The sequence below is a fragment of the Aotus nancymaae genome, unplaced genomic scaffold, assembly GCF_030222135.1.
Source record: "Aotus nancymaae isolate 86718 unplaced genomic scaffold, 86718_ANA_hifiasm-v0.15.2.pri h1tg000072l, whole genome shotgun sequence".
In the NCBI taxonomy this organism is placed as follows: domain Eukaryota; kingdom Metazoa; phylum Chordata; class Mammalia; order Primates; family Aotidae; genus Aotus; species Aotus nancymaae.
In genome coordinates, this window is record NW_026988487.1 from 1,002,806 (window position 1) to 1,023,519 (window position 20,714).

The following is a 20,714-nucleotide window of genomic DNA, read 5'->3' on the forward strand; positions in this document are numbered from 1 at the left end:
GCAAGCTCCATGAGAGCAAGAGACATGTACACCTGTTAGGGACATGTTCAGCACTGTATTCTCAGCACCCAGCACATAATAGGTATTCAATAAATCTTTGCTAAATAAATATATAATGAGCAGGTACCAACCCTCAGGGCACCTGAGGATACAAGGATGGAAAGGGTATAATCCCTGCTCTCAGAACTGCCTGGTATGAGCAGCAGAACTAGAAATGGAGAATGCAATGAGATCAGGTCCAGACTGGAGGAGGGGGAGGATTTTAGGGCACCTAAACCAGGCCTAATCTCTGTTGGACTTTTGCCACCAACCACTAGAACCAAGGACAGAACCATTTGACTGCACCCTGACAGGTTACACAATTAGGCCCTGAGCATCTGAGCAGCAGCAGGGGCTGACGAATCATCCCAGAGAGTGTGTGCTCAGAGGGTCCTGGGACCCATTACCATCTCCAGTGAGAGAGGGCTTGCCAGTTGGTCTCATGGGTCCTGTTTGTGGCCAATTCCATGGTCACCGAGGGTCCCAGAGACAACCCCATACCTCCTAACCTAGCCTCCAATCTTTTGCCTGGTCCCTTGCTTCAGAAGTGATCTTGGGGAGTATAGGGAAAGGAACATCTGCCTAGCCCTTGGGATTAGTGGAGTGACAGATGTCCCTGCTGGTTTGCCTTCATATCTAGAGGGCAGATGGAATCCCTCACGGTTGAGAGAAAGCTAGTGCCTCAGAAAGCAAGTGGCTGACCTGCCTTCCTGTTCTGGACTACAAAAGGGAGCTGGTGCTGGCAGGAAAGACTGAAAGGGAACTCAGCAGGAGGAGGAGGAGGAAGGAAGCCAGTGAGAATCCCGTTCTATGAAGAGGAGTCTAGAGCTCTGGCTGGCTCTCCTGGTAGGAGAAGCTCACTTCTCAGTCCAACCTTCTCCCAGCAGTGAGGAAAGATGGCAGCTGCTGCTTCCCAAAGCTCAGAGAGAGCAAGAAACCTTTTTCTTCCATCCTCCCCCTTGGAGATTCCCACCCTCCCACCTCAGGAGCCAAAAAGGTAGGCTCAGGTTCCCAGCAGCCTTCGCAGCTAAAGGTTGAATCTGCCAAAAGCCCCTGCTCCGATTATCCCCTGCTTCCAAGGTTTGCCCCGCTGTCCACAGAGGATGCTCTTTAGCCAGAGTCCTCCAGGGTTCTCCTGATCGTTCCCTAACTGCAGCTAGGCTGACCATGCCTCTGTCCACATTGTTTAACCCACCAGGGAATACTCAAAATGGCTCGTTAACACTTCCTGAGCATTCGCAGGCCGCATTTGGTTCTGATCCCCATTCTTCCTCCATGAGAGTGCTTAGGTGGGGCAAGATCTCCAACTTAGAAAGGTTAAAGTAACTTGCCCAAGGTCACACAGCAGGAAAGTGGCAAAAAACTTGTTTCTCTTGCCTAGCAGTTTGGCAGGTGCTCAAATAATCTTTGTGGATAGGGTGAAATCTGTTGTTTCTTCATTGCCCTGACCGGTGGGTACTTGTGGGTGGCCGGGAAGTGGTGTGCGGGGAGGAGGATTGCTGTCCTTCCTGAATGAATCTTTGACTTCCTTAGTTCACTCTCACTTCCATAGAAGTTACAGCATTAATCTCTTTGCACCCTATGTTCAATGTATTTATCACAGCAATGTCCCCTTTTCCAAGAGCAACGAAGAGTAGGTCTAATGATTTCCTTCTCAAAAGCGCAAAGACAAAACAACAACAACAACAAAAAAACCTCCAAATAAACAGCCCCACTTCCTCCCCAAATATACAGCCCTGAACTAAACAACCCAAACAATCAAAGCACCAGCGGAGCCCCTGCACTGACCGCAGACGCCCCTAACACACGCCACCACGCCACACTGCGCCGGGAGGCGTCGGGGAGGGGGCGCCAGCGCTGGCAGCGGCCGCCGCAGGGAGCCGGGTGGGCTCCGGGCGCGCTGCCAGGAGGAGATGCATCGTGGGGGCCGCCGCCCCTTGCCACGTGGTGGTGACACCGGCGGGGTCCGGGGCGCCTTCCCAGCTGGAGAAAGCCGGAGCAGCCGGGGAGGAGGAGGCGGAGGAGGCGGCGGCGGCGGAGGAGGAGCGGGGCGGGCGGGAGGGAGGGGGTTGGGGGGGGGTGGGGAGAGACCCGGCGGCGGCGACAGGGCGAGGAGCAGAGCGCGGTGCCAGGGGGGTGGGGGCACTGGTGCCCGTTTGGGGAGGGAGCAGGCGGAGGGGGTAAGCTGCGATTACAAGCAGGAACCGGCAGCAGCTGTGAGTCCCCGGCTGAGGCTAGGACGGGGGGAGGGGAGCGGCGACCGGGCCCGGCCCCGGGGGTCGCGGGGTGGGCAAGAGGAGACAGCGGGAGGGCGAAGTGCAGCTCAAGGTATGGCTGGGAGGGGAAGGGTCCGGCGTCGGCCGCCCGCATCCCCTCGCGTCCCCCTCCGCCGCCGCTCCTCAGGCCGCGCCGCCCCCGGAGCCCCTTCCCCGTCCCCGGGAGGGTGTCCGGGGTCCCCGGGCTCGGTCGGCTGTGGGGGAGGGGGCTGCGTGGTCTCGGCCTCCGAGAGGGGAGGGGCGACAATTTCTGTCGGCCGAGCGAAATGGGTTTAAAGGGCGGCTCTTAAAGGGGCCGCAGGAGGGGCCTGGGCCGACCCAGGCACTCACCGCTTCCCCAGCCGCCTTCCTTTGCGCTCACTCGGGCGCTGGGCCCGGAGAGGAATGCGGAGGAAGGAGGCAGTGGTGGAAGGGCCCCGGAAACAGAGCCCGGCCAGCGGGGTGGGCGCAGCTGGGCGGGCGGGGGTCTAGGGGGTGTGGTGAGCGCTGGCGCGCGGAGCTGGGGGAGGGGATGGCGTGGAAAGGAGAGGGTTAAAGGTGGGGCCGGCCCTACAAACGCGCGCACACACTCCTTACTCAGACCCAGTGACACGCGTTTCCCTGGCACTTAGATGGGGCTGTGGGTGGTGGGGGGGCAGATTGGATCGGAGCCTGCGCCAGAGCCCTTTGCACCCCAAGCTCCTGCAGCCCGGCCTGGGGGCCCCCGCTGTCTGAACTCACAGCTCCCCGCTGAGCCCCCTCTCCGGGGCGCACACACGCTCCAGCGCGCGCACACACCTCGGACAGGCCCCTCGCGTCTCACGTGACACGCGGCCCGAACGTGCCACCCTGCCCACGCGCTCACGCACGCGTGCACACACACCAGCCTCCCGGCCGCTGTCCCACTCCGTCCCGACGCCCCTGCGCCCCCGAAGGCACTCATTGACTGACACACCTACACTCATTCACAGACGCACACTCCCCCCCATACGCCAACCCCAGACACACATTCATAACCAGGCCTGCAAGAAGTACACACGCACCCCCTCACTGCCTACTCCTGCTTTCGGGAGGCTGAGTCATTCCTGCCCCCTCGTAGGTTTCCCCATTTCCCGGCGCGCGGGCACCCTGAGACCGCCTTGGGAATTCATTTGCGTCCCCCTCCACCTAGGCCCCCTTCTACAGTTTGCGCCCCGTGACACTTAACCAAGGACTTCCTGTGGGTCCCAGGTCAGGGGCCAAGGGATCCTGGACGGCCGCCACAGCCCCGGTGCACCCGGGGGAGGCGCTTCCTTTTCCTGAACTCTGGGATCCTGCGGGCGGAAGCGGGGAAGTTGGGCGGGGGTGCAGCAGAGGGCGTGCGGACTGTGGAGCAGCCGACACTCGCGCAGCTCTGGGCCTTCCTTGGGGAGGAGCTGGGATGCCAGAGGCCCGGGCTGAGGAGCTGGGCGGCGAGCTATTTGGGGAAGTGAGGCCTGGGGTGCAGAAGCGCTGAGGACCGCGCCGGGCCCGGCTGGGAAGGCAGCCCTCTTCCATCCACAGGTCTCCCTGGGTTCTGGCAGGAGCTGCTGGCCTGATTTGCTTGTCTCTACTTGTCAACACCCTGGCAGCGGGGTCTTCACCTGTTTCAGCCCCTTTTCCCTAAGGCGGCAGAGAGGATGGGGCTGAGGAGTCTGGGAAGGGGCCATGGGAGTCCCCGCTGAGCTCTGGGTAGGAAGCTTCTGGGTTGCATCTCAGCCGGACCAGGGTGTGCGGAGCCAGGGAGAGGGGTACCAGGGACAAGCCCTAGACAGACGGCCCTGTCCACGGTTGCTCCTTTTCTCCCAGGAGGCCCCGTGTGGGCCGGGGCCCGGTGGTCACCATGGAGTCCATGTTCGAGGACGACATCAGCATCCTGACGCAGGAGGCCCTGGGGCCCAGCGAGGTGTGGCTGGACGGTCCGGGAGATCCCTCTCTCGGGGGCGACATGTGCTCCGCTTCCCACTTTGCCCTCATCACTGCTTATGGAGACATCAAGGAACGGCTAGGGGGCCTCGAGAGGGAGAACGCCACCCTCCGCCGCCGCCTCAAAGTCTATGAGATCAAGGTCAGAACCAGGAGGGGAGGGCACCTGGTAGAGTGTGTGGGGTGGGGAGGGGGACTGGAAATCTGGAAGATCCCAGGGATCTGAAAGAGGGGTCATGGTGCAGACTCAGGAACTTGAGGGTCTCCTATGAGAGATGTGGCTGTTCTGGATGGGGACTCGGCCCTGTCGGCTTCAGAAGGGCTGGATCTGGGATCTAAAACAGATCTTGTTGGTGGGAGATGCCTGCGGGTCCATGGGAATTGGGATCCGACTAGCGAAGGAGAAGGAGGGTCAAGGGTCTGAGGCAGGTTGTGGAGTTGCGGGCACAGCCAGGCTGAGGCCTGGGCTGGGCATCTGGGAACATGCTCTCCTGAAGCTGTACCCCACCGTAGTATCCACTGATCAGTGACTTTGGAGAGGAGCACGGCTTTTCTCTGTATGAAATCAAGGATGGCTCCCTGCTGGAGGTGGAAAAGGTCAGCCTGCAGCAACGGCTCAACCAGTTCCAGCATGAGGTGAGCCTCCCAGGCTGGGCGCACCCCCTGAGCATCTTGCTCTTGTCTGTTTCTGATACCCTTTTCTCCACAACCCCCAGGATCTGGCCTCTGCCCCTTTGATGAGAGATGGCCAGGTCCTCCTTAAGACCAGCTGCAGCTCCTCCTGCACCTCCATAGGGCGCTGGGGGGGTGGTGGGGAGATGCGGGGAGCTCCCCAGCCCCAAGTCCAGTGTGGGACTGACCCTGCGGCGGGCCCCTCTGGGCCCCATCCAGTTACAGAAGAACAAGGAGCAGGAAGAACAGCTTGGAGAGATGATCCAGGCCTACGAGAAACTCTGTGTGGAGAAGAGCGACTTGGAGACAGAGCTGGGGGAGATGGTGAGGCCTGGGGAGCTGGGGGTGCTTGAGGATGTGTAACTGGTTGTGTGTGTGAGTGTAGTTCTGTGCGTGAGCATTCTAGGCTGTGACAGTATGCCACCCCATGTGTCACACACCGGTTGTGTGTGCCCTGCTTGTGTTCACGTGTATCTGTGAGTGCCCACCTGTTTGGCCTCGTGAGGGAGACTGTGTGTGCTATCCATGTTGCAGTGACTGTGCGCATCCTGGCCATGCAGTGGCCCGTGGGAACCTCTGTCTCTGTGTGTGTTTGGCTCTCACACTAGGGTGACCCTCTGCCTGTGAGCACTGCCCTGGGGAGGGTGTGAGGGTGAGGGCAGAGGTGACCAGGAGTGTGTGACTGCAAGGATGGGCCTGCCCTTGGGTGTGATTCCGAGTCAGGGTGTGGCTGTGCCCGTGAGGAGGTCAAAGTCAGGAGACAGGCCAGGTATTGTGGCTCACGCCTGTAATCTCAGCACTTTGGGCGGTCAGAGAGTTTGAGACCAGCCTGGGCAACATGGCAAAACCCCATTTCTACCAAAAATACGAATAAGAAATTAGCCAGGTGTGGTGGTGCCCGCCTGTGGTCCCAGCTACTCAGGGGCCGAGGTGGGAAGATCGCTTTAGCCCAGGAGATCGAAGCTCTAGTGAGCTAAGATCGAGCCACTGCTCTCCAGCCTGGGTGACAGAGCCAGACCCTGTCTAAAAAAAAAAAAAAAAAAAAATTCAGGAGACATGGTCTCAGCCAACCCCAAGCCATGACTTCAGTTAAGTTACTTAGCCTCTCAGATGAGTAAAAAAAAAAAAAGTTAGTCTCCATCCCTCCTCTGAAAAGTGGGGCAAATATTCACACCCTCGCCAGGCTGTGGTGAGGGTGATGGGGCATTCATGTATAGATGCTTTGCCTTCATAATCACAAATATTTATGTGGCACTTAGGGTGTGCCAGACACTGTTCTTTTCACCTGGTGTACATGAACTCATTTTAATTCTCAAAACAACCCTAAGAGGTGAGTGTGGGACTGCTATCCCCATTGTAGGGATGAGGTGAGTGAAACCCAGAAGTTCCTGTCACGTATGCAAATAGAAATTCTGATGCTCCCTAGGGGTGTTGGCCTCCGCTGCTGAGTGTTCTTTTAAGTGTCCCTGTGTGTTAATGACAGGGCAGAGGCTTTAACTTGACCTCACCAGAGGCAACAGCCTGCAAGAGCTGCATTTTGGTGGCTGAGAGATGAGACTTCGCACTCCAGGCCACTTGGAGAGTGGACTTGGGGTGTGTGACCTGGGGCCTCTCCAGACATCGGGAAGTCCTGGGCCTGTGCAGACCCTCACCTGTCTTCCTCTCCAGAGGGCCCTGGTGGAGACACACCTGCGCCAGATCTGTGGTTTGGAGCAGCAGCTGCGGCAACAGCAAGGCCTCCGGGATGCAGCCTTCTCCAACCTGAGCCCGCCGGCAGCCCCTACCCCGCCCTGCACTGATCTGGACCTGCACTACCTGGCACTGAGAGGGGGATCTGGCTTGAGTCATGGTGAGATCTCAGTGACCCCGACTTACCTCCTAGTCCCCAGCCCCTATTTCAACATTACTAGACATCTCCTGCTTACTTACCATCCCATTTGTAATACAGTCTGTATCTCCATAATCTCCCCATTGTCCCTTCCCCACCGTCCCCTTACCTCACCCACTGTTACCCTAATTTCTCCCCTCCTATCTCGGGCATTCCTGATCACCTCATTGCAATTCCTGTGCCTGCCAGCAGAGGGCACCCCCACCCAGAGTCCCCCCACTGCCTGTCTCTGGCTGTGACTAGGAGAGGCCCCTGAAGATTCTCTAAACTTGAGCCTGACCAGTAAGGCCTTCAGGAGCCCGTCTTATTTTTTTCCTGGCCTCCAGGAAGATTAGATATGTGGCTCAGCCCATCTTTCCTCACTGCCCTTGTCTGGGTCACACTCCTTGGCTAGCTGTCCTGGCTTCTCTCTTGGATCCCCCATGCTGCATCCTCCCCTGTTTCACTCTGTGCTGTGGGAGCTGGAGGAGGCAGCCAAGCCCACCTGATGTTGTCCTCTCCCCCAACAGCAGGCTGGCCGGGCTCCACGCCCAGTGTGAGTGACCTGGAGCGGCGGCGGCTAGAAGAGGCTCTGGAGGCCGCGCAGGGAGAGGCCCGGGGGGCTCAGCTCCGGGAGGAGCAGCTCCAGGCTGAATGCGAGCGGCTGCAGGGGGAGCTGAAGCAGCTGCAGGAGACCCGAGCCCAGGTAAGTGCAGGGGCCTGGAATAGCCTTTGGAGGTCCAGGGCTGGGCCTTCCCCACTGTGTGCAGACTGGCCCAGAGAACGGGAGAGAAGGGCCCTGGCAAGGGTGAGCTTGGGCTCTGACCTCTCCATCTTCTTCCTTAGGATCTGGCCTCCAACCAGTCGGAGCGGGACATGGCATGGGTGAAAAGAGTTGGGGATGATCAGTAAGTCACATCGGTAACCCTAACCCTGGTCCCCCTAGGTTTGCCTTTTGTCCCTCTGTATTGTTTGGGAGACCTCTCCTCCCAGCCCTCGGGGGTGTGGTGTCTGGGCTGCTGTTGCTCTGCAGCCTTCATAGGAAAGAAGTGGGGTTCTTTTTTTTTTCTTTTTTTTTTTTCTGAGAGGGAGTTTCACTCTTGTCACCCAGCCTGGAGTGCAGTGGTGTGATCTACAACCTCTGCCTCCCAGGTTCAAGTGATTCTCCTTCCTCAGCCTCCTGAGTAGCTGGGATTATAGGCGTGCACCACACCCAGCTAATTTTGTAGTTTTAGTAGAGACAGGGTTTCTCCATGTTGGTCAGGCTGGTCTCGAACTCCTGGGAGTTGGGGTCCTTGAGTGATTGGGATCTTTTCTTTCCTCTGGGGCCCGAGCCCATCTCTTCTGGAGATGCTGGGACTAAGTGACCCTCGGCTGCTCTGCTGCTGTGTGTGTCCCCTACTGAGCTTTGGGCCTCCATAGGGCCCCATTCATCCTCCCCTCCTTAGTGAGGATTCATCCTCCCCTCCTTAGTGAGGAAGAGGGATTTGGTGTCTCTTGGGATTTGTTGGGCCTTGTCTGCTGATCTTGGGAGAAAGAGACATGAGGCTGAGAGACAGGAGAGGCTTCCATGGGTTCACACAGTCGTGGGGTGGGGAGTTAGAATCTGCTCTGCTGGGGTGCTCCCTGAAATCCTACCAAGAAAGGGGCAGCAGGGAGTGGCAAGGGAGCTGTGTCGGTGGGGAGCTCAACTCTGGGGCCTCCAGGGGGCACTGGGCATCAAGGGAGGGGTGAGCAGCCGCCCGGCAACAGTGAAGCCTGGTGCCTTTCACATCTGCACCGAACTCACCCTCTCCCACTTTCTGAGAAATAGAGCTCAAACCTCTTTCCGCCTAAGTCCTCTCCCCTAAGATAAGCTGTGTGGCACAGACTCCCTACTCTAATGGGAGGAGAAGACTGAGGCCCAGAGAGGGTCAGGAACTAACCCTCCACTGCACAGCAGCATACCCAGCTCGGGGGCTCCAGAGGTCTCCTGCTCAGCAGGCTTCTTCCTCATCTTCCTCCCAGCCTCTGGCCAAGTGGAATGGGCAGCGTGGATGATGCCTCTCCTACCTCCTCACCTTAGGGTGAAGGCCTGGGTGGAGCTGTGATAGCTGGGGAGGTGGTGAGAACCCAGTTCGTGGGACTAGTGGGTGGGACTCCTCAGCTAGGCCTTAGTGGAGAGGGTCCACCCTAGCTTGTTTGTGGCTGGGGTTTGGGCCCATCGTAGCCGTGTGCCCAGACCTGGAACACACACACACACCACACACACATTCTTGAATCCTAGCTTACCCCGGAAGTCATGCTGTAGGGCCCTTCATGGGTCTCTGAGCCCAGTCCCCTCTTATCAGACCAGCAGTGAAGCTCCCCAAATGTGTAGACCTCCAAGGGAGGACGTTCTGGTGGGGCTGGAGTCTGGCTCTTCAGGCTTTGAATCCCAGGGGCCTTTCTTTACTGACTTGACTCTGCTTCTCTGGATACCAAGTTTCCCTCACGGGCTCAGGGGCCAGTCATTGCTGAGAGATGGGAGAGGAAGGTGAGGCAGTGGGTAGAGGCAGAGAAGGGGCAGTGGCTCCCCGGGGGCCAAGGTTGTGTTGTGTGAGTGAAAGGAAGCCCACCCCATAGGGGGCTAGGAGGCCACATCATCCACCCTGCCCATTCTGGCCAGCGCAGCCCCTTCCCTCCCTCCCGCAAGGCACTTGTCCTCCTCAGGCCCTTTGGCTGGAGGGAGCTGGGCTCTGCCTGGGACGTGGCCCCACAGGTTTACCAGAGGCCATCTCCTGGCTCTTCCCCGCCTTCTCTGTGGTTCAGCTTTGCCATGGCCTCCCAGATCTCTGCATCTGGAGCCAGCCAGGCCCTGCTGCCCAGCCACACGCTTCCTTTCGGGCCGGGCGAGCATCTCTGGATAGCCCTGGTTTGATAAGCATTAATTCTCAGGAAGTCTTCACTCCCCCGGTAGTTTTATTTTCTTATAAACTCAGCTCCTTTTGGTAATAGGCTGCTTCCCGAGGGCTCCCTCCCCTGTCCTCCCCCCGCCAGGAAGCTCAGTCACTTGCTTTCAGCTCCTCTTCCCCACTAGTGCCCTTCTTCCTTCTGCTTCCACCTGACTTTCCAGGCTGGAGGGAGTTTTACAAGTAGGCTTTTCCGGGAGTGGCGTGAGTGCCGCGGCTGGATGATCCAGGCTGGGGGTGTGATTGGGGTGAGGAGGACCAGGGTGTGAAGGCTGAGGAGGGGACACGCAGTTCCTGAGTCCAGCCCACGCTTAGCCGGGAGTCTTCTGTTATGGCAACAGGTGCCCACCTGTCCTGGTCCGGACACCTCCAGGGCAGCCAGTTTTATTTCGGGAGTCTTCAAGTTTAACCCCCCACCCCCAAATCTCTATTAATTCCCTTCCCTGGGTCCTAGCCCCAGCCTCAGGGTTTCCCAGTCCCTCCCATCCCAGCCCCTGGCCCACAGGTTCTGGCCATTAATGTTCTCTTGAAAACAGACACCCAGACCAGACAGGGCCAGACCACTACCCTCTAGGGAGCCCAGCTCCTGGGGACAGAGCCTGGGGGACAAACTGCCCTAGAGGAGGAGCCACTGGGGTTCACGCAGAGGCCAAAGGCAGTGATGAGGGAGGCGGTGGGAGCGGAGCCTGCCCTGCTCCTGAAGATGCACAGGGAGGTAAAGACCCCTGGGGGCCCCAGCCCAGGTGGCAGGCGCAGCACCCACAGCCCCCTCCTCTCTGGGCCCACTCCCTGGCCTGGGGCTTTTGGAGGGTGTGGTTGTGCTGAGAGGCAGGGGAAATTGCGGGTGGGGGGCTTCTTGAGGGGGATGACGTTTCTGAGGGCACAGGGGGTCTGTGACAGGAATGAGGGCCCAGTAAGGGAGGGTGGGCTCATCTGTGCAGGGTCCATCTGGGAGAAGATGGTGACTCAGTATGGGCAATGAGGAGAAAACTTTAGGCCTTTCTTTCTTCCCAACGTTGGGGGCTCAGCACTGCAGCCCGGGCCCTTTTCCGTACCACCCCCCCCCGCCCCTCTCTCCACCCACAAGCCTCTGCGTGGGCTGCGGTTAGTGGGGGAAGAAGTGTGAACTCGAGAGAGAGGATGGAAACTCTGCACGGAGGTCAAGGGCAGCGTGGGGTGGGTCAGGACGGAAGTCGGAGACCCCCGCATACCCTGAGCGTAGCCTCCTGCCCCAGAACCAGCGGGCCCAGGGCCTCTCCCTTCACGCTTCTCACCCTCCCTACTTCCTTTCTTTCAAGTCGCCTTCGGCCAGGGCACCCTCGCTGTGCTCACAGGAGTTAACCCCTAAGTACTTGCAGCCTCGGGGGCTCCCACAGGCTGGTGAAGGGCTCCAGGTGGGTCTGAGGGGTTTGTGGGCTTTTTCAGCCCCACTTCTTGGTGCTTTGCTTGCCAGCAGGGTGGGGCAGCTGGTGCCAGCACCCTCTCTTTCGATGGGAAATGCCCATCTTCCCTGCTTCTTAAACTGAAGTCACTAGGCTGGTGTCTCCAAAAAGTCTCAAACAAGTTTCCTCCTTTCTCCACCTGTCTCCTGGGCACTCTCCTGATTTATTTATTTATTTTTGTCCATGCCAGACGCTATGTGAGCCTGTGTTTGAATCTGCAAAATCTCATTTCATTCCTGCAAATGTGATGTAGGTATTGTCCCCCTTTTACAAATTAGCAAACTGAGGTACAGAGAAGTGAAATAATCTGAGAAGTTGAGTAAGTTCAGTGCAGATGCCAAGCGGATGGGGCGATGGCACTTCTGCATGTGTTTCTGGTTCAGTGTCTTCGGGTGGAAGGCCCTTCTATGAAGGGCGACCGTGTGATTTGTTGACCAAACTGGATTACTTTTGAAGGTGAAAGGGGGCACACTGATAATTATGCTAGGGCGACTAGTGTGACCCAGGACAGTCCTAGGCACACTGGGACCTCTGAGTACCCCACCTACATGGGAACCCTGGTTTCCAGGCCTACCCCTCAGCTGCTCCGATCAGCCGCATCTGGGAAGGTATCTAGACCCGGCACGTCAGCTCTGGTGGATTCGTGGCAGTGGCTGCCATGAAGAGCTGGACTCTGGGGACCCCACCAGTCATACCTGGCCGAGGAGAGTGAAGGGGCTCAAGGCGCCTGAAAGGAAGTGGTGGAGCACTGGGTTGTTGCAAAGCAACTTCCTCCTCCCCGAGGCCCGCAACCTCAAGTCCGCTCCACGGCCCGGTGCCTGTGGTCCCCTCCCCGAGGGTCGGGCGGGAAGACCGACGCTGGGTGTGTCTGTGGGTGGTGGAAAGTTTGGTCCCTAAATTCCCCCACAGGGGTGAGGTGGCTGGGGCACTACCTCGAGGATGGAAGGGCCCGGGAAGGCTGGATTTCTGTCTTCCTCTCAATTCTGAATCAGATGATGTTTCTGACCATGTGAACAGCTTTAAACCTAACCCTAATCCTAACCCTTTTACTGTTCCCATCCCTGACTCTAACCTGATCCCTAATCCTGACCCTCAACTCTGTCCACAATCTTGGCCATGTGCTGCATCAACCCCACTCCTAGAGTGACGAGTGACCAGTGACCCTGGCTCCTTGAATCCTGTCCTCAAGGCCATCCCCAGCTCTAATGACACCGCACTAGCCTGAATTTGGACCCTGAGGCTTCCTCACCTGGCTCCAGGGCAGCACCGGGCACCAGCACCGGGCACGCGAGAGCCTGAATGTCTCACAGCTGGTGTGGGCGGAAAGAGGCTATTTACAGAGGAGGTCGCTTAGGTGGTAGACCTTACTGATCTCAGTTGCTTTAATAGTACAATGAGGATTATCGTCTCCAGAAGAGTGTGTGAGATCCCTGAATTATTCGTGGAAAGACTGAAAGAAAGGATATGAAGGGTGGAATGATTTGCAGCCCAGGGGGCCCTCCTTCCTGCCAGCTCTGCCATTTGCTCTCTGGCTCCTCCGAAGGTGCCAGCTCAGCAGGCTGAGGTGCCAAGAGCCTGTGTTTGAAGATGCTGTGTGCCACTGCCACTCTGTGACCTTGAGCCAGCCTCTTAATCACTCTGATCTTCCATTTCCACATGTATCTAGCACCTTCCTTTCCCTCCCAGAGAAGTGGTGGTGATTCTCAGGGCTTCCAGGCCACTCCCAAGGTCCCCAGCCCCTCCTCCTCTTCGCCTTTCCCTTCTGCTGCTGCCTTGCCCTTCCTCTCCCCTCCTTCTCAGTTCTTGGGGGGATGGTATAGCATTGTCAGTAGTCTGGACTTTGGAGTCTAGAGGGCCAGAGCTCCCATGCCAGCAACTTCATTACTAGTAGGTTTTGTGACTTTGGTCAAGTGACTTAACCTCTGTAAGCCTCGGTTTTCTGATCTATAAAAGGAAGGTAACAGTGGCAATGCCATAGGGTTGTTGTGCAGATGAATAAAGTTCTTAGCAGAGTGCCTGGCCCGGGGTGAGCACTCATACAGATCATCTGATTCTTTTCTCTCTGGGTGCCTCCCGGGTTCTGAAAGACTCAGAACTTTCTCCTGTCATGTAAGCAATACAGTGGCATCCAGATGCAGCCATCTGCTGCCATTTACCTGACCCATTCTTCCCAAACAGTCATGATGGCAACAAAGTGCTCAGGTGTGGGCCGGGAAGCCCGGAAGTGGAATGTGTATTTAGGCGCACGTGTGCAACTCTTGGTTGTATTGTGAAGTCAAGATTGTTTTTCCACTGAATTGGCAGTGTTTTCAGTGAGTCATTGAGGTCGTTAGCATCTTCAGCGGCCCAGGCCTTTGCATCTTGAGATGGAGAGAGACACTCAATGAAGGGGGAGGTCCCAAAAGGCCACAGGGCATCAGGAGGAGGTCAGGTCGATCACCTTGCCGGGGACTTAGCAGTCTTTGTGAAGGTTGCCTGAAGCTCTGGGTGGACAGAACCCACCTGCCTCAGGCCCCAGGTAGCAGAGCTGGGAGAGGGGCTGGGCATTCTGGGCCAGGGGTTGCTTCCTTCCATTCTCGGCCACCCTGTCTGTTTCACAGTGAGAAGGATGCCAGGAGCTGGGTGGTAGAAACTAGGGTAGCTCCTGACAAGGGGAGGGAGGCAAGCAGGGGAGTGACAGCGGCCTGGGAACTGAGTATGGCAGCTGAAATCTTTGAGGCGGGGTGTGAAGATGACGACCTGTATCTGTCACCTGAGATACAGCAGTGAAAGTGGATGGGTAGAGAAGCTGTGGCTATGTGGACAGAGGATCACACTCCATCCGTGCCCTGCCCAGAGCCCTTTCCTGACCCTGCTGCCAAGGAGATAGCACGGTCCTGCCCTCTGAAAGCTCCCAGTCTGAGCTCTTGCCCTCAGGTGTCCTCCTGTCTGGAGGGGGAGCCTTCCCTTGGGGAGTCCCTGATTTGATGTGGGACACACCTGGACCTCCCAGTCTGATGGGGGAGATGCCATTTCTTCTCACAGATCCATAAGCTGAGGGTGAGGGGGCACAGGACACATTTAGCAAAAACGAGGGCTGAGATGTGATGGGATGGAGGCTACAGGGTCTCAGCAGCGGCTTCTGGGACTCCTTCCCCTCTGCCTGCCCAGCCCTACCCACCATCAGATGGGTGGTGAGGACTCTCCCTCCCTAAGAAGAGGGCTGTCTCTCAGAGACCTGGCCCATTTGCAGTAATTTGGCTTTGGCCCAAATGGGTTAAAAATAGTCTTGTGGGAGGGGCAGTTTCTGCCCCAGGATTAGTAAAAGAGAGCCAGTGAGCGAGAGCAGGGAGCCCTGCCTTCTGAAGCCCTAACCTCATGACTTCCCCTCCTCTCCTTTAGGGTTACACACACACACACACACACACACACACACCCACCCCTACATTCACTCACCCCTTTCCTCATTCATCAGCCTGGCCTCTCACCTGCCTCCACACTCTCCCATCCACATGTCCATCACTATGGGGTGGGGACAGCGTCCTCCAGGCTTTAGAACTGGGCCCTCTTGATCTCTCTGTCCTAAGACAAGACCCTCCCCTGGGAGAAGATCTGTCTGGAGTGACACCTGGTATTTCCTTCCAGCTCCAGCTTCCAACTCAGTTCCGGAGTCCCTTCTGGAGCTGGACGTTGGGAGAGCCAAAGAAACCTAAATCTCTGCCTTCAGGGAGATTCAGGGCTCTGTCCACACTTAGAACAGTGATGAAGGCAGGACCCAAGGGCATGGCAGAGCCTCCCACGAGGTCTGAGAGGGCTCCTGGGGCCATGCAGGCCACAGCAGGAGAAAGCAGTGGAGTGATGACCTTCTGTGGTTCTGGGTTGCAAGTGACCTAGAGAGAAGGGAAGGGAAAAGGAAGTGAGTAAGCCTCCTTGCCAAGTCTGTTCCAGCTCCATGAGGGTGGGTGCCCAAGATGCCTGAACGGGAAGCAGGGAGGAAGAAAGGGAGGGAGAAAGAAAAATGGAGGGAGAGGCTCAAATGCATCATCCACTTACTGAACATCTGCTGGGTTCCAGGCCCTGGAAGAGGTGCTGGGAATATAAATACAGTGGTGTAATCCTCACCATCAAGGAACTCCCCATAAAGTTCTAGAACAAGGCAGCCTTTGAAAAGTGCCCGGTGTGACTGGCACTCCCTGCAAGTGTGCAGTGAACAGCAGGTGTTCACAAAGATCTCAGTGTGAAGGTCCTGGTGGACTTGTACAGCAAGGTCCTGGAAGGGGCAAGGCTGCAAAGAGCCCAGAGGCAGCTCTGAGGTCGAGCCAGGAGCAGTGCACATGGAATGGGGCTGGCTTTGGATGAAGTTTATCAGTTAGCACCTCCACCAGCCAGGAAACCATCTTCACTTATGGAACCAGCTATTCTATGCAGCAGGGTCCCCAACCTTTTCAAAGGTGGAGACTCTTCATGGATCCCACTCCCAGTATACAGATTCTACTGATAACACTTTTAGTATGCACTGCTTGAGAAAATTCACAGTGGCAGAAACTACTATAAATTCAGTGCAGCTTTTTGATGAATCTGTGCTTTAATTCATCATTACAGCTTTCGCACCAATTAGAAAAACATTCACACATACTTGTATGAGCTGTGTTCAGACCACCGACAGTGCCTAATGCATGCAGGGATTCAGGGAGCCCTTGGAATCTCTCTGCTCCCTGTCCCTGCACTTAGGCTGAGAACCACTGCCCTAGCCCAGGGAATGGGTCTCAGGATGCAGAGGGAGGCTCCCTGGAAGAGGTGGCTTTTGAGCTGGACCTTAAAGGTAGGGAGGATTTCTGCAGTTGGGATCGGAGGGCCCTGCGGGTGGGAGGTAGCACGGTGGGGCCGGATGCTGGGGCAGAGGCAGTTCTTCCTCCACAGCTGGGGCGGTAGACCCACTGTCCCTCTCTTCTTCCCCACTGCCCTCTGACTTCAGGGTGAATTTGGCGCTGGCCTACACGGAGCTGACGGAGGAGCTGGGCCGGCTTCGGGAGTTGAGTTCCCTGCAGGGGAGAATCTTGAGGAGTCTGTTGCAGGAGCAGGCCCGGAGTGGCGGTGAGATGGGGCAGGGCAGGGGGAGGCCGCCGCGGGACCCCGGGAAAAACCGGGTAGCCATGGCAACCATTTTGGTCCTGGGCACCACCCTCTAGTTCCTTTCCTGTGGCCTGGAGTGGGTGGGCATGGGTCCGGGCAAGCCGCCGGCGCCTCAGTTCTGAGGTCTTCTCTCTGCACCTTTGTCCCCCGACCCTGTCCCGGTTTCTCTTGCAGGCCAGAGGCACTCGCCGCTGTCGCAGCGCCACTCCCCGGCCCCCCAGTGCCCCTCCCCCTCCCCGCCTGCCCGAGCGGTGCCCCCGTGCCCCCCGTGCCAGTCCCCCGTGCCCCAGCGCCGCTCTCCCGTGCCCCCATGCCCCTCGCCGCAGCAGCGCCGCTCACCAGCCTCGCCCTCCTGCCCGTCGCCCGTCCCGCAGCGCCGCTCGCCGGTGCCGCCGCCGTGCCAGTCCCCCAGCCCGCAGCGCCGCTCCCCGGTGCCCCCCAGCTGCCCGGCCCCGCAGCCCCGGCCGCCCCCACCGCCCCCGCCGGGCGAGAGGACGCTGGCCGAGCGCGCCTATGCCAAGCCGCCCAGCCACCACGTGAAGGCCGGCTTCCAGAGCCGCCGCAGCTACTCCGAGCTGGTGGAGGGCGCGGCCTACGCGGGCGCCTCCCCGCCCTGGCTGCAGGCGGAGGCGGCCACGCTCCCCAAGCCCCGGGCCTACGGCGAGCTCTACGGCCCCGGCAGGCCACTCAGCCCGCGGCGCGCCTTCGAGGGCATCCGGCTGCGCTTTGAGAAGCAGCCGTCGGAGGAGGACGAGTGGGCTGTGCCCACCAGCCCGCCCAGCCCAGAGGTGGGCACCATCCGTTGCGCGTCCTTCTGCGCGGGCTTCCCCATCCCAGAGTCGCCCGCCGCCACCGCCTACGCCCATGCCGAGCACGCGCAGTCCTGGCCATCCATCAACGTGAGTGTACCCGCGTTCCACCCACCTTGGGCCTTCAGAAGACCCCAGAGCCCCCTCCTCCATTGGGTGCCCCTTTTGGGTGTCAGTGCACAAACTATTCACCCTCCTTGGACCCCTGGCCACAGTCTAGGTCCCTTCACCTCTCTTTCCCGTGGCCTTCTGTTGCCAGAAATTGGGGCCTGCCCTATTAAGATTTCGTTCATTTCCTTGGATAAGGATATGGTCTTTGGAGTGACAGTCCTGCCTTTGCTTCCAAATTCCAAACTCCACCACTTAATAGCTGCGGGACCTCGTGCAAGTTACTTATCCTCTCTGATCTTCAGTATTCTCATCTGCAAAATGGGAACGATGATGATAGTATCTGATTATCTTACAGGGTTCTTAAGAAGCTGGTAGTGAGCTTAGCTTAAAGCGGTTGGCACAGTGCCTGGCTCAAGAATCTGTTATTATATTGGCCATGGTGATGGTGGCTACTGACCATAGCCGGCCGCCAGCCAACAAAGGAACAGGCCTATCGGTCCAGCTCCCTCCTTCAGGCCTCAGAGCCCTTTCCCTTTTCTGTCTGTCCTAAAAGACAGAAGCCTATCTCAGGGCTCTGTCATTTCACAGAAATAATGAGTTCCCTGAATGTCAGAGCCACCCCTTGCAACCTGGAAAGACCAAAATATACTCCAAAGCCAGACAGAAAATTATTTTGGGGTTGTACGTTGTTTAGGATTGTTCATTGCTTTGAGTGATCTGGGAGCTGTCTCTTAGTCACTCTGGGGGCATGTCTGGGTCTTGGCTTCCCTCATTACTACAGATGTCCTGGCAAGCTGAGCAGTGACTCTCTCATACCTGCCTCCTGAGGATCCTGTCCCTGGGCAGGGGGGTGGACACTGAGCTGGTGTGGGGGAGGACGGTGCTGGAGAAAGGGTGCCCAGACCCCTCCTGCATGCCACAGCCCTCCCTGTCCTGGGTCCTGGGACAGGACAGGCTGGGATGTGGGGACCATGGGTGGGGACTGGGGACAATAAGTGACTTGCTTCTCTCTCCACAGTTGCTTATGGAAACAGTGGGCTCTGACACCCGCAGCTGCCCCCTCTGCCAGCTGGGTTTCCCTGTCGGGTACCCGGATGATGCCCTCATCAAACACATTGACTCCCACCTGGAGAACAGCAAGATCTAGGGCGCCACCCCCACTCACTGGCTGTTTCTCTGTCCTCTCCTATCATCCTAAACACTCACTTTGAATGCTGCATGAATCTCGTGGGGGGCCCCTGCCCCTTGCGACCCCCAGATACCTCCACTGGCTACCGAGTCAACGTGCGTGCCGTCTTCCCTGGTCCAGGCACCACTCAGCTCTGGCTCTCCCTGGGAGGTTAGCCGAGGCTCCCCCCACGCTCCTGGTTTCTGCTTGGGAGGTGGGGACTTGGGCTGGGATGGGACAGCATACCCCTCCCAGGCCTCTCCCTCTGCCTGTCTGTTCTTAAACGGAGTTGGATCCAAGAAGATGTCTAGTGCTTGGGCCTGGAGTAGGGGTAAGGTGTTAGAGGACTCCAGGAGCTCCTCCACCCCTCCCCAAATGTCCGTGTTTCTTAGACCAGGCTCTGTCTGGGGAACACCCACAGGCTGTCTTTGGAGTCCTAGGGCCTGCTCTGTGCACTGACGCGTGTCTCCATCCCGTGGCCAGCCTAGGGCTCATGGCATGGGCCCCCATTGTGGGAGGAAGGCATCTTGTTCTTTGCCGTTCCCTGTAGGCCAGCCCTGTCCTCCCTTTCCTATTCTGCCCACTCTGGCAAAAAGGGAAGGGAGGAGCAGAGAGGGAGGATTCTGGAGGACTGGGAAGATCTAGCCAAAAGAGGCTTCTCAGAGAGCCAGGGCCCTGCACCGTGCTCTATGGCCAGGGACTGCACCGTACCCCTATGGCCAGGGACTGCACCGTGCCCTATGGCCAGGGCCCTGCACCGTGCCCCTATGGCCAGGGGACTGTCTTCCAGCCTCCCAGGCCCATGCCCTCCTTCTGGCACCCCTGGTCCTGAGGCACAGATCGTCAAGGCAGATGCCCCCTCAACCCTTATTCCACGGAGCCCCTGACACCACAGGTGCCCTGGAGCCCTTGTGTGACTCAGCCTCTGTTAGCTGGGTGGGTGTCATCAGCCCCTGCCTCCCAGGCCAGAACCTGAGAATGGGCCCAGGGTGCTGTAGAGATCAACTTCAAAAGAGCTAACCCCTTCCCACACCCCACCTACCCACCTACATTTCCTCTGTGAAATCTACCTCAGAGTCGTACCCTCAGAAGGACGGGTAAGCAGGAGGCCAGGGGGTCCCCAGGGCTGAGGTGGGGAGCCTCCTATGGCGAAAGCCTACTACCCCACAATGAATCCACCCCCCTCCACTGCGCGCCTCTCCCAGGTCTCAGCTCTGGGCGGGGAGCAGTGGCCGCTACTGATAGCGCATGTCCCGCTCTGATCCAACTCTTCCAGGCCCCACCTCCCCGCACCCCTCCCCTCCATAGAACAGGGGAGTGAAGGTGTGTGTTGGGCAGGGAAGGGGCCAAGGACACTTGTCATTGAACCCTGATCGTCCCCAAGGAGGGGAAATGGGGAAGGGGGCCTGGAGAGGAGAGGCGGGGGCCCCTGTGCTCTCTGAACAAGTTGAAAGTCCAAATAAAACTTACCTGTTCCATCTGCGCTCAGTCTGTGCCCTCTGGCTGGGGGTGGGGCAGGGGGTGGGTAGAGCCTTCAGTAGCAGGGGACTGTGACCATGGGAGGTAGACACTGGGCAAGTAGGGGATACATGAGGCGCCCACATGCAGAGAGGTTTCTGGAGATGCAGACATGTAAGTGGTCGAAGATGACTTGTGATGTGGCGGTCATTAGAACAGATAGAAAACAGCCACTCAGCCCCGAGCAGGCAGGCCTCTTGAATTTCCCACCCAGTAGGTCTGGCCAGTCGAGGTGCTAAAGCCCTTGGGTTTGTTTTCAGTAGCAGTTATGTCTTTATCAAATGATTTTTACACGTCAGGAACCAGGCTGGGGCCTCAAAGAGGAAGAACATCCGTGTTCCATGTTCTCATGGGTCTAAGAACAGGGGAGGGGCTGGGTTCCAGGCTCAGCAGCTGCCTTGGAAGTTCAGAGCTGGGTCATGAACCCATGACTTCTGCCCCAGGTCTGCAAAAAGTGCTTCAGTGACTTGTTCATCAACTGGATGTCTTTCTCTTCCATGTGGCCCTTTTTGGCCAATAGTTGACTTAAAAACAAAAAGGGGGCGGGGCGCGGTGGCTCACACCTGTAATCCCAGCACCTTGGGAGGCAACAAAGGCAACTGCTCATTGAAGGCATGAGGTCAGTGCTAGACCCAGGGCAAATGTGCCTTCCCATCCAGTGCCGAAGTCCAGACTCCTGTGGGAAGACTTGCCAGCCACCCCGGATTCTCTGTTGCTGTTAAAAACTATGCTGTCCTCTCAAAGTTCATCCAAGCTCAATTCTGTCTGTAGCCAAGTCCTGAGTGCCAGAAGTTCGACCAACCATCCCCATGTGACACGGCTTCACAGCCTGGGAAGGAGGTTCTGG

The 20,714-nt window shown here is 57.9% G+C and overlaps 1 protein-coding gene across 5 annotated transcripts; it reads left to right on the plus strand.

Annotated features, from left to right (window-relative positions):
• The first annotated feature begins 803 nt into the window (after nt 1–803).
• Nucleotides 804–19,827, plus strand: TBKBP1 (TBK1 binding protein 1). Of its 5 annotated transcripts, none has more exons than XM_064367482.1 (10): nt 804–1,036; nt 4,122–4,380; nt 4,752–4,874; nt 5,130–5,234; nt 6,579–6,759; nt 7,308–7,483; nt 7,624–7,685; nt 16,104–16,222; nt 16,436–17,160; nt 18,200–19,827. In XM_064367482.1, exons 1-10 carry the CDS (start codon nt 936–938, stop codon nt 18,326–18,328), a joined length of 1,980 nt encoding a protein of 659 aa, XP_064223552.1. In that variant the 5' UTR covers nt 804–935; the 3' UTR covers nt 18,329–19,827. The 5 variants fall into 5 exon arrangements, with proteins under 5 accessions (XP_064223552.1, XP_064223554.1, XP_064223555.1 ...); XM_064367484.1 differs by lacking the exon at nt 804–1,036 and adding an exon at nt 2,126–2,255 and having other exon boundaries at nt 3,837–4,380; XM_064367485.1 differs by lacking the exon at nt 804–1,036 and adding an exon at nt 2,126–2,255.
• Nucleotides 19,828–20,714: the final 887 nt, after the last annotated feature.